Here is a 13,424-nt window from a genome sequence, read left to right as displayed (position 1 = left end):
GCGCTTTAAGCCTTGATGGAGAACAAGCAATGCCACCCATAATATGACCTTCTTGACACTGCTCTCTGTTGTGGTGTTTCAGAGGAGAACTGTACATGTTGGGTTAGACTATAAAATGTATTTGATTGGTTAGCACTTAAAAGCACACTTCCTGTCACTCTGCACTATACAGAAAATTTGCAACCTGCATGTTTCATTGGTGCGGGGCCATGACATGTTGTTCTTCAGAAGAGCAGGGTGAACAAATAGTTTAGCTTCTTCAAAGACAGAACTAATGTGTAAGTTGTAGAGCACAGAAAAAGTAATAAAATTCCATCCATCCATTCCTCAGCTTTATTAAGAAGAAATGCCAAACATCTTTATCGATAATCTTCAGCATTTCCAACATTAATACTAAGGTGTGTCTCCTACGTTGAACTCATGCTTCAGTGGGAAATCTATGACATAACGTCCAACATAACCTGAAGTGCACCTGCCAAAAAATGTAACTACAGGTCAATGCAATGTGCAGCTGGACTGTTAACTGCGGTTGATTCTTTCTGTGCATTTCCAGCTAGTTTTTCACTCCATTCTGTGGATTTATCAGTGAAAAAATAACAATCATTCCATCAATACTTGGAATAATAATCATAGCATTAATATAAGGAAAAGGAGGACTAGGACAAATGTCAGCAGACTCCCGAAAGAAGATTGTTGAAATTTTTGTACCCATAGAGGAAAATTTTGCAGTTTGATGGCAGTGTCAGGTCAAATCACCTTCTTTATAATAGTCTTAAAATATTAAGTAATTATAATAGTAATAAGTGACGTTTCTGTCCATGTCTTATCCTGCAGTGTAAAAATGCATTTACATAGTACTTAAAGAAACACATGAAATAGGTGGTAGAAACAGCAGTGGTGCCAAAATATGAAAATCTATCCTCACTCAAAACCAGCCCAGAGGACAACTGCCAAAAGCTTCAAGGGTAAGTTTCTTTTTCATTACCATCCAATTTAAGATAAGATAAATTATGATAGGGTGACCATATTTTATTTTTCAAAAAACAGGACACTTGGCTCAGTCATGAGGAGCTTTAATAATACAATAATACCACTTTGGGTGGCACCTTGGGGGGGGGGAATTAATAAAAAATTAAATTAAATTTAAAAAAAAAAGAACGCTTACTCACTGCTAGCATAATGGACAGGTTTTCGACGGGGCTCCCACACAAATGCAAAGCAGAGGATGAAGCGTCGCCAAATACTAGAAAATATGGTGAAGCATATCTTGCCTTTGGCTTCATCTGCACAAGTGCCGAGGTAGGTCTCCCCGACAGAATTACTTTCCCCTGTGTCGGGAGCGTGACTCCAAATCACAGACAAACAGCATCCCACATTCTTGATTTTTAGTTCACAAACACGTCTTGTAATGACTAACTACTCCTGACATTTTGGAGATGTTAGCTCTTTATACAGTAAAGTTACAGCGGGATACAAATAATATCAGGCTGATCCTGCCACGATTTGTTCCCCTGGTTCAAATCACGGACAAACAGTATCCCACTTTGGCTTTGGGATCTTAGGCGCGTTGCTGTGCACCGTCTGTCCCGTCTGTGAATGCAGAACAAGCGCTCACAAAGCAGCAGTTCGGGGATGACTTCAAACACATGGGTCCTCTGTTGGACTATAGGAAAACCCGGACATTTTCATCAATCTCATCAAAAAATCCCCCTGGACGCCCCGGACAGAACGTGAAAAGTGGACATGTCTGGGGAAAAGAGGACAGTTGGTCACCCTAAATTATGACAACTGCTGCGAGTACATAAACATCTAGAATAAAACCCTAAATTGGCACAATTTTGCTGACAGACCTTAGAATGAATAAACAGTACATATAATCTGTAAACTCAAAATGTCTTCATTTATTATTCATTCATTGGTTTAACTGATAGAGTGACACATTTGTATGGATGTATATTGTACAATGACTTTAGCTCACTTATGCTTTAAGACAGCACCAAATAAGAGTATTCATCATTTCTTTTATCTATCCATTATAATTATAGAACCAGTTTTTTGGTAGTAGCAGGAGTAATGTTAATGAGGTAAAATCATAAACAAGTAACTTATACAAAAGTAATTTATGGCTGATTCCTTGGTTTTTGTTTCACAAGCTGTGCAAAACAAATGATGCATGGAAAATTCAGCAGTGATGTCGTTAACTGGTTTGAATCCGTACAGGATTTTTTTTTCTCTTTTTCTTTCGTATTCATAACTGAATTGTGCCTGCCCTAATTTATTGTTTTGAGAAGAGGAAGCATTAGTAGAACAGGCATATAAGGTCTCTCATCCCTAGGGTTTAATATCATATTCTAAAAGCTACTGGTGCAGTCAGTTGCATACAAAGTGTCCTTGTATGCTATGTGTGGCATGTTGCATGTGTGCTGTGACACATTTGTTAAGGCATACGTGAGAGAGGTCTGTCCACGTCTTTTGAGTTAAACTATTGTATTTGATCTTTTTGTAACCGCAACCTAGCTGTGGGGCCTGCACCTAATCAGCAAGTCGAAATGAAAGTCCTAACACTGTGAACAGGCTACACATCCTGTTGATAATATAATACTTGTGTTCGGAGTAAACAGGTTTGAAGAGCTAGCCCAGTTCAGCTGCCACATGTGGCTTTGCTTGTTCTTTCACAGGCACTAACGTACAAATACCACTGCACTTTGAAATGAAAAAGGATACACTGATTCGGTTAAACTATATTTGCACAGTTGTATGTGCACTGGCCATTCTTAGCTTTTTGATGTGCTCCTAACAAGTGCAACATTTTTGTTTTCATATGTAAACAGTTCCTGTACATGCAGCAGTCATGTCAATATTTCTCTGTTTCTGCAGAAAACGTGTTACTGCCTCTTTCTAAAAAGTACTTACTGGTTTAGCTTGTAAATAAGGCTGTTATTTTATTGTTCAAATTATCTGGTTGCATCAGTGCATCCATTCATCCTTTCCTTTTCTGTAAGTACAGTGACGCTGAAGAAATAGTTCATGCATTGATTACTTCTAGGTTGGACTACTGTAATTCATTATTATCTTCAGTTGATTCAAAATGATGCAGCAAGATTACTGACAGGGACTTGAAAGCGAGAGCACATTTCTCCTATATTGACTTCTCTTCCTTGGCTGCTTGTTAAATCCAGAATCAAATTTAAAATCCTGCTCCTCACATACAAGGTCATGAATAATCAGGCCCCTTCAGTGACCTTATAGTACCATATCACCCCTATCAGACTGCAGGCTTACTTATGGTTTCTAGAGTATTTAAAAGTAGAATGGGAGGCAGAGCCTTCAGTTTTCAGGCCCCTCTTCTGTGGAACCAGCTTCCAGTTTGGATTCAGGTGACAGACACTATCTCTACTTTTAAGATTAGACTTAAAACTTTCTTTTTTTTAAAATAAAGGATATAGTTAGGGCTGGATCAGACATATGACATATGATGCTCTCTGTTCTCTTTGTATTATCATAGGGTCTTTACATTAAAATATAAAGTGCATTTAGGCAACTGTTGTTGTGATTTGACACTATGTTAACAAATCTGAATTGTGTGGAATTTAATGGAATTGAATTGAATCAAATTGAATTGAGGCAACCAGATGTCCCTGTCTTTCAGCCATCTCCTCCTAGGTCCTTTGGGTTATTGAATGGTTTATTTGTGGCTTGTTCCAGTGCATCCTGTGAACGCTTGAGTCTGAAGACTGGGCAAAATGTCGTACTCTATCTGAGCTGTCTGCAGTTTTTGTGGCATGAGACGGGTTTTGTTCTTCTAGGTGAGGCTGCTGAAATTGGTGACTTACTTTGCCATGAGAGGTTTGCTTGTGCTTCAAAAGTGTTTAGTTTGCTGATATGTATCACTGTAATATTTACACAAATGCCAGGACCTGGTTTCAGCGTTAGTGGTTTTAACGTTACAGTTAATGAGCGTAAAAGAGGACACCACTTGTGTGGCAGGATCTTTTACCATTTCCTTTCATCATTTTTCACCTCTCAGGAAATTGCTTAGTAAGCTAAGGCTTCTTCTAATGCATGTACTTAACTACAATATCATGTCAGATGAAAACAAAAACAAAAAACAAAACTGTCAATTCTGAAATTAGTGTCAGACTAATTTCAGCCTTTTAAATCTTGTAAACAGGTAAACAAAAAACAGCTGAGGACAAAAGAGGGATAAAAACCACTTTAAAATTATTATTATTATTGTTGTTATTTATCTTATTTTATGCAGACACTGAAGATTTTTCTTGCTTTTTTGTTTTCTTAGCTTTAGAGCATCCAGGAGTTTGGGAACCTGAATATCAAAGAATACCTTGTAAAGACCAATCAAGGGCTGTTTTACTGAATTTATAATAGTCATTGTGAAATTATTCCCCTTCATATTAATATTGACTTTTTCATTGATGGAAAATCCACGTCTGAGCATAATACATGCTCTGGATGACTCATTTCTTGCAGAGCTCACAAGCTGTAGCTGTGAGACCGACAGAAGGATATATGACTCTCTGCAACATACAAATTGACAAGATGACTATAATATATATTTTCTTTCATATAACCATCGTGTCATATTGTCACTGTATGTTTTTGTTGTTGTATGTTATATTTTGTGCCATAAAAATATGTATATGCCTGCAAACTCTACCTGAAGTATAAAAGTCTATTATTAGACATTACTGTTACCTTTAGATTTGTATTTTTTGTTATTGTGCTTTTGCACCAGTGTCTATCATTATTGTATATAATATATTAGACAGACTATGTTAACATGACAATGTAACAAATGTGGAACAAGTGATACCCTGTGAAAACTTCTTGAATGCTGTATATATAATTATTACAACATACAATTAACACAGGCGTAGACAGAGGTGCGAGAAGCATCAGTGTCTGTCTTTATTGTTATTATTATTATTTATAATAGATTAGAAGAACTATGCAGTGCTACGAATCCTTGCCCTGCTAATCCTCCCCCCTGCCGCCCCAATTTTAACAACAGCAGGTAACTAACTGAACATCCCATAAGCACAACCGGCCAAAAGACAGCTTTGTCAGCACCAATAATGAGCAACAATTTTTAACAATAAAATCTTTGAGAACACTGATGGGATGGAGGACCAATATGTTAAGCCAAGCAGGGCTTTGTAACCTTTTAATTAAAAGACAAAAAAAGAACTGTTAGAACTCAGAGCAGTGTTGGATGAAGTTAAAAAGGGAAGAGTCAAGTTTGGTTAAAAGGTTTAGCATGCAAAGAAAAAGGCAAATGCTTGTCTCTCATCTATCAAGGATATGCAGTGTAACACAATCAGATTTTCTTCCAGCAATTTTTATTTCCACATAAACAATTACAGTACATGAAGATTGTCTTTAACACAGACACCATGACAAAACTTTACCATTTCATTAATAGTTTTATATTATTACAGTCTCAATGCAGATACTTTAATGTTGTTGTTTTTTCAACGGTGGAAGACTAAATGTGTTTCAGTCTCAAAATACATTTTATACATAATATTCAAATTCTGTATCCATTGAAGTTTTAACAGATTTCTTCTTTAGGCTGTAAGCTATATGTTTACAACACAGGTGTTTGATTTCAGAAATTTCACATCAATTGTTTTGTGCCAAAAGATGAAACATTGTTATGCAAATCAGAGATAGTCAAGCAGAAAAGGTTAAAAAAAAAGAGCTGATCTGAGATTAAATGACCTTTCAGTCAAATTTGAGGGTAGAATCAGAATGAGAATCAGAATACTTTAGGCTACTGGCTAAAAATCTTCCTAGGTTATGAATATTACCCTAAAAATGTAATAATATTTACATTAATACTTTACAACAACCTTTCAGTAATTGACAAAAATGTTAATTAAAAAGAAAATAAAACACTCAATAATGGGAAATGTGAGGTAAGAAGGCAGGAGAATGATGTTGGCACCCATTTAATCACACCCATGGAAATGATGTCAATTTTTAACATAATTGCTAGTTGGCTATTGTCTTTGAAAGCCAGATTGATGCCGAGCTACTGGAATGTATATTTTTTGTATTTTTAATGGGAATTTCCATATTTCATTACCAAAGGCTGGTGCTTTGCAAGCTGAGAGGATAGTAGGTTTTGCACATACATTTTGGAAAACCCTGTGCTCTCTGACAGGAGGCTGACTAAAAACTGGCTCTGAAACATATGACAAAGAAGACCCAGGACTGTCGAACAGCTATTGGACAATAATGGGGCAACTTTCACCAAGTCCAGCAACTGGTCTCTTCAAATCCCAAACAATTATGAACTGTTGTTAAAAGAAGAGGGGATGCTTCTCAGTGGTAAACATGTCCCATACTGTTTTTATATACATTTTACACAGTGTCCCACATCTTTTAAAACTATGGTATACAAGTATCAGACTGTGAGACTGAAAACATTGATTTGGATGAATGAAAAACACTACATCCAGATGGACAGAATCTACTTTCTGGCATTACCATTTGTTAAATTCACTTTTAATGTGACATATTTTTATCACTAGAGAATGTAAATAATAATAATAGAGGCAGTTAAATTTAATTTGACGAGGATGAGATGGTATCGTGATAAGGTGGTTACTTCAGGGAAGGAACTGATTTAAGATTTAAATTCTGAAGTCATATATTGTCCACACATGTCAGTAAAAATAGGATTAAAAATTAGTGACCAAAGTAGTCTTAGGACACATGGAGAAGAGTGACTGGGGCCTGGTGGTATATCACATATGTTTGGTTCCTTCTGCCCACACAAGTGGGCTTTACGAATTTTACGATTAGGTATGGTATGGTGGCATTTACGAATACAGGACAATTGTACAATGACAAACACAATGTAATTGCAGAGTGTTAGGTCATCTTTATAATTACTTTTTTTAATGTAGTGTAAAAATGCATTTAGATTCTGCATAGAAAGAAAACAAAAAACAAGAAACAGAAGCAGCGGTGGTCTTTATTTATTAATAATTTACTGGTTTAACTGACAGATTAACAAATGCATATTTTTTTTATTTTCATAATCTAATATTTTTACAAAGCAGCGAGATTTACATGAAAGTACAATTTTTCATTTAGGCAATATATTTTGTAATTGTTTTCTTCAAAAATCACTGTGGAATAACATTAAAAGAATGAAAAACTTACCAGCAGGTAGCAACAGAGCATTTGTCACCTTGCTGGGCCTAGATGTTCCTGCTCTTCTTCTCAATTCAACTGAAAATTATTTCAACTAATTTATGATTCTTTTAAACAAGTAGCAAATAAGAGCTGTCACTTTTATCTATCATCTATCAGCACTTATAGCTATCCATTTTAATTGTAGCAGCAGTTTTTGGGTTAGTAGTAGGTCTAATTGTGCTGGTACTTTGTATAAAAGACAAGAAAGTGCTGAACAAATTAGTGTTCAATTGAAAAAGAACTGCAGGGAATTAATGGGCTAACATTTCTGACATACCCTGTGGGGGAATGCTGTTTTTTTTTTTCTTCTTCCTGTCTTGTCTTTCAGGTTCCTGGTGCCGCAGGTGAGGAGCATTACGGCTGGTTAGCCATGGGATCAAAACAGCCGTGTCTGACGCGCCAGCCCCCCCGGTGCGAGCGTCGCGGTATGGCGGCTCGAGCAACAGGCTGGTAGCAACGTAAAGGGTAAGAGGATTCTGCGGACCTTTTAGCGACTGTGTGGCTTTTGTGTGATTGCGCTCCTTCCCGTGCTATTCTGCGCCCCCCCCCCCGATTACGTCCTTTTCTCCCCCGATTACGTCCTTCTCTTTCCCCTCAGTCTACGTCCATTCTTGTTCATAGTCCCGTTACCTACTGCATTGACTGTTGTAATTCTCTTTTGCATGGTTTCCCCCCAAAATCCCTCCATAAGCTTAAACTTGTTCAAAACTCTGTTGCTTACATTATTACCGAATCACCCCTGTTCTTCAGGAACTTCACTGGTTCCCTGTGAAATTCCAGATAATATACAAAACGTCTTCTGCTCACCTTCATGGTCCTTCATAACCTTGCTCCTGACCTGTTAAGCACTACGTTAAGCACTATGTTTCCACACATAAACAGTTCATGTATGTGCTGCTGTCAAAATTTGAGACTTCTTTGAATTTTTGTAGATTCTTGATTGAGCAATAAAAAAAACAAACGAACATATGCAACAATAAGCCAGTGACACCCAGGTGCAAGTGATTTTCCTCCCTACCATGTGCTACTCCCTATTTCTAAAAAGTAATTACTGGTTTGGCTTGTAAATAAGTGTAACTAAGTTTTTTATGCCACTTATCCAGGTTTGGATTGCATAGAAGCAGTCTAAATAGAGACAAGCAGTCCTCCCTCTCCTCAGCCAAGTCCTCCAGCTCATCAGGAGGACACTGATGCATTCCTAAACCAATTGAAAGAGAAAAATCTCTCCAGAGATTCAGAGTCCCGAATCTTGCCCACGGTGTCCTCCCAGTAGGAAATCCCTAAAACATCTCACCCAGGAGGTGTTAAAGAGGGAGTGAAGTCAGACGCCTGAACTACCTCAACAGGCTCTTTTTGATGTAGAACATTGGCAGCTCTACTCGAAGCCCCTCCTAAATGGTCAAGGTCCTGACCCTATCTACAATCTCATTCATTTTATAGCTTGCGAACATACGAGGGCAGCAACATAGACTGACCAGTAAATTTACAGCTTCGCTTTCACACTGAGCGTTGTCCTCACCACAATAGAGTTTCTGCATCACTGAATATGTGGCCCTGGTTTATATCTCAATCTCCTGCTCCATTATCCCTTTACTCATGAACTCAATATTTTAAACTTCCCCACTTGGGGCAGCAACTTGTCTCGGATCCAGAATGGGTTATTTGTGGATCAGGCTTTTTCCAGTGCATTCTGTGAATGCTTGAGTTTGAAGGCTGGGCAAAATGTTTTTGAGCAGTTTTTGTGGTAGTGCTAAATAAACTGGGGCTGGTGTATCTTCTAGGTGAGGCTGCTGCAATTGTTGACTGCCTTTGCTATGAGGGGTTTGCTTGGGCTATAGCAGTTTTTAGTTGGCTGGTATGTATCACAGTAATATTTCCACTAGTACAATGGCCTGGTTTCAGTGTCAGTGGCTTTAATGTTGTGGTTGATGAGTTTAAAAGAGGACACCACTTGTGTGGCGGGCTCTTATTGAGAATTGCTCAGTAAGCTAAGGCTTCTTCTAATGCACGTAGCTGTCTGCAATGTAATGTTAGATGAAAAAAAACCAAAACATTGTCAGTTGTTTGTCATTGACCTTTTGAGGGTCTCGTATTGATTTCAGCCTTTAAAACCTCTGATCAAAGAATTGATAAAACTTCTTGCCCAACTGTCATTTTCAAATACTGAATTTGATGGTTGCCTAGATGAGAAGATGGTCTTTAAAAACAGACTAAGAATACAAGGTTTTTCTTTATCACTACCAAAATCAAAGTATTCAGATCACTTTTGTAATTTTTAAGAGAGGAAGAAATCAAGAGATTTAGTGGAGAATAGACTATCATGAAATCATGCATTGCGTTACAATTTTTGGAGTAATTACAATCCTCAATGCCAAATCTATAACTGTAGGAATTAGTAGCTATTGCTTTGCTTTAATGATAAAACATTAATCTCAATGTATATATATATTTAACCTATATCTATGTACAATTTAGGTTTTCAAATACAGATTATGCTGGAGAATAATCAGTGAAAACAAACTGTACAGCTAAGTTTCACTAAAATGGTTTGTAAAATTTTATAGGAAGTGGATTTTCTGTGTTTCAGCCAATGACTGTAATTTCCACTTTGTACCCCCTGATTATCTTGTGACCAAGTCTTCCTTTGAGTTGGAAGACATCAGTTGTGCAAGAGAAGGCTGAGGTTCCACAATGATCAGAAGGCTGGTTTCTTTGATTCTTCTTAGTACATTGTGTAAGTTTACTTCTGCACTGAAACATGTGACACTGTGATATAGGGTTGAGTAATATTTGTTAAATTTAAGGTGCTTTGTCCTGTCATGTTCGAATCTAACTGATACCGTATTTTGTTTTGTTTTGTTTTTAGCTTTGACCGAAGGGAATGAGGGTCCTTTCCAGAGCTCTATAACTGTGACTAAACTTGAAGATAATGTGACTCTGACATGTAAAATCCCTAGCGATGATGTTGGGTTGTCTTACTGGTATAAGCTGAAATTTGGAAACATGATTGAAACAATTGCCTCAGGAAGTTTTGACAAAATATCACTTAAGGGACAATTTACCAACTCAAGATTCAATGCCACAAAAGTGGGTAATATGCATTCTCTTACCATAACAAATGCAACCAAAGAAGATGAAGCAACATACTTATGCCAAGGAGGAACGGCATACATAATGGAATTTTTTAATAGCACGCTTTTGGTCGTGGATGGTAACGTATTTTAATTTGACTGTTTTTGTCATATCTGCTTCTAAACCCAAATAATTACAGTTAATGCTATTTCATGACTTTTTATGATTCACACAGATACAAAAACGCTGCAGAAATCTGTCACCGTGAAACAAACTTCAGACGTGGAGTCAGTACATTTGGGAGATACAATGACTCTGCAGTGTTCGCTCCTCTCTGAGAGCAAAAATGACACAGATCAGTGTCCAGATGAAGACAAAGTGCACTGGTTTAAAGGTGCATCAGAATCCCATCCAGGCATCATTTACCGCGGCAGTCTCAGAAATAAAGAGGAAGGGAGATGTGACTACAGTCTGTCCAAAACTGTAACAAACTCATCTGATGCTGGGACGTACTACTGTGCTGTGGTGACATGTGGACAGATCCTGTTTGGTGAAGGAACTGTGGTTGAGATAGGTATGTATATTTTTTTAAAATTACTTTGCTTAATTATATAGAGATCTTAAATGGTCACACTTCTAATTGCCTTAAATCTTTTGCTGATTTTTTCCTACATGTTAATTCACTTCATTGGAACTGTTTTTATGCTTCAGGGAATCATTTGATAGGACTTTAAAAAATATCTGTAATTCTTATATTATGCATTAATGTAAATGTAATATTTGATTTGCTACTGTTACCTGTGGACTTGTGGACTTAAATGGCATACAACTCTTAAACTTCTAAACCTAATAAAAAGCCCAGAATTAATTTCTTAATGCTTTCCACATTTATCATAAAGCATTTCATGGCTCACAGAGACTGACTTAAAATGTTATTAGTAAGTGAAATCCACTTATGGTAAAAACTATTCAGTGTTTCTTTTATGACATTTGATAATATTTTCTGTTTACAAATTATAAATGAGAATGAAAGAATTTAGTGTATTTTGTTTTCTGATTTTAGGACAAAAGTGGGACCCAGTTGTCATTGTGCTCGGCATGCTGCTGGCTCTCTGTGTGATTGTGATCGCAGTTCTTATTTTATCCAGACACTAAAGGTTTTTCTTGCTTTGCTTTCTTAAATTTAGAACATTCGTGATTTTTGGAACCAGAATATCAAAGAAAACATTGTAGACAACAAATTTTAATCCAAGGGCTGTTGTATTGAATTAATAAAACTGATTATGAAATTATTCCTTTTTATACTCATATTGGCATGCTTCATTAATGGTGGACTGGTTTTTGTTTACTCACTGTAGCTGTGAGACTAACAGTAGGATATTTGACTAACTGTAACATATAAAATGACAACTCTCGCAAAACGCCTTGAATCAGCTGTTGTTTTTTTTATTTAGCACCAAAAATATACAATTTTCAATTAAAATTGAATTGATTTGAATGAATTTGGTCATAAAAAACATTATATCATATTGTTAATGCATTTAGTTATTCTGTGTTACATCTCCTTTGATGAATAAAGTCTATCCAAATTATAAAAGTCTACCTGTCTGTTCTCATAAAACAACACAGTGTGTTTGCACATCTCAAAGTGAATAGTACTATTACCTATATTTTTGTGTTTATTGTTATTGTACTTTTGCACCAATCTCTGTCTTTATTGTTATGAATGTATATGATAGATTATGCAGCAAATTCATTTTCTTCTGCCATTTTGAACACCAGTCTTTACTACTACTACTTACTTTCTACTTACTACTCCTCATACATGTTATATTTCTGTATTTTATTTTTAATAAATTAGCAAAAATTTCAAGCAAACTTTTTTTTCATTTTGTCATTATGGGGTGTTGTGTGCAGAATTTTGAGGTGAAAACTGTAAAAAATAATCACAACAGTATTGTACTTGCATAGAAATAGAGTAAGAATACAAAGGAATGAGAATGAAAATAAATAAACACAGCTCACACAGCACATACAGGGAGCAGAGTGGCGTAGTCATTAGCACTGTCGCCTCACAGGAACAAATTGTGCTGAATTTGGATGTTATCCCCATGTTTGCGTGGCTGCTCTCCGGGTACTCCAGCTTCCTCCCACAGTCCAAAGGCATGCAGTTAGTGGGGAGAAGTTAATTGATATTTCTAAATTGAATAGGTGTGAATCTGAGTGTGAATGGTTTAATGCCTCATCTAGAGATGGGCCAGAGTCCCTTCCAAGCCCTATGACAGTATCAGAAATAAAGAGGAAGAGACATGTGACTACAGTCTTTCCAAAGCATCTAATGCTAAAACCATACTACTGTGCTTTGCTCACATATGGAGAAATCCTGTTTGGTGAAAAAAACTGAAGTCGGAATTAATATTTTTTTAAATTCATATTTTAGTCTTTGTTTATCTGTACTGATTACTGCTGTATTGATTTCAGTGAATAGAGGTCTTCACAGGTTATATGAGTTAGATCAGCTTAATGTGTTCACAGCCCGAAGTGTCACAGTGGTTGGAAACTTACTACTTCTTCACTTTACAGACTACAGTTTTTTGGTTATTTCATACGTGCCTTTCTGCTTCCTCTGTCAGCTTTGGTCTGATTTTTCCTCTGTACTTTTCTTTGTTTGTGTTTTCTCCTCATTTCCTGTGGTGTCACGTAGAGGCACCTGCATTTCAGCTGCTCATGTTGTCTTGCACAGCTTAGATGGAGGTTGTTGTTGCTGTTCTTGTCACAGATAATGGGTGGTTGATTATGGTTATCAACTTTCTCTGCTAACTCAGACCTTCTCTTTCAAGCTCTGTCACATCATTTAATTCTGGTTATTTATAAAAGAGATTTAGTAGTATTAGAATCAAACGTAAAAATGATTTTACATTTCTGCATCACCAACTGAATGTGACGCATACAGTTTGTGCTGCTGTACAGCTGGGCTTCGGTCGATAGTGTTAGTAAGGTACAGCTTAATAACTTATAAAATTCATATTCTTTTAGTATGTAATCTTTCTGGCTCTCAAAGATTACTGAATATAAATTAAAATAAACAAATTAATAAATAATATTAAAAAATGATATAACTATTGACT

At 36.5% G+C, this 13,424-nt stretch overlaps 1 protein-coding gene across 1 annotated transcript; it reads left to right on the top strand.

The window, feature by feature from the left end:
- The first annotated feature begins 9,915 nt into the window (after positions 1-9,915).
- Positions 9,916-11,451, top strand: LOC146392960 (uncharacterized). The gene is made up of 4 exons (XM_084908057.1): positions 9,916-9,958; positions 10,091-10,435; positions 10,532-10,870; positions 11,360-11,451. The coding sequence occupies exons 1-4, from the start codon at positions 9,916-9,918 to the stop codon at positions 11,449-11,451; spliced, it is 819 nt and encodes a 272-aa protein (XP_084764183.1).
- The last annotated feature ends 1,973 nt before the right edge of the window (positions 11,452-13,424 follow it).

This window comes from Perissodus microlepis, chromosome 2, assembly GCF_051167445.1.
Source record: "Perissodus microlepis isolate ML-2025 ecotype Zambia chromosome 2, ASM5116744v1, whole genome shotgun sequence".
Taxonomy (NCBI): Eukaryota; Metazoa; Chordata; class Actinopteri; order Cichliformes; family Cichlidae; genus Perissodus; species Perissodus microlepis.
Note: the sequence above shows the minus strand (reverse complement) of the source record. Positions and strands in the feature narration are given on the sequence as shown.

Excerpts from the sequence above, each read along its gene's own strand:
- LOC146392960 (XM_084908057.1), top strand. The coding sequence starts at position 9,916 with ATGATCAGAAGGCTGGTTTCTTTGATTCTTCTTAGTACATTGT. Across the intron at positions 9,959-10,090 it reads GATTCTTCTTAGTACATTGT|CTTTGACCGAAGGGAATGAG; the intron begins GTAAGTTTACTT and ends TTTTGTTTTTAG. Across the intron at positions 10,871-11,359 it reads AGGAACTGTGGTTGAGATAG|GACAAAAGTGGGACCCAGTT; the intron begins GTATGTATATTT and ends TTCTGATTTTAG.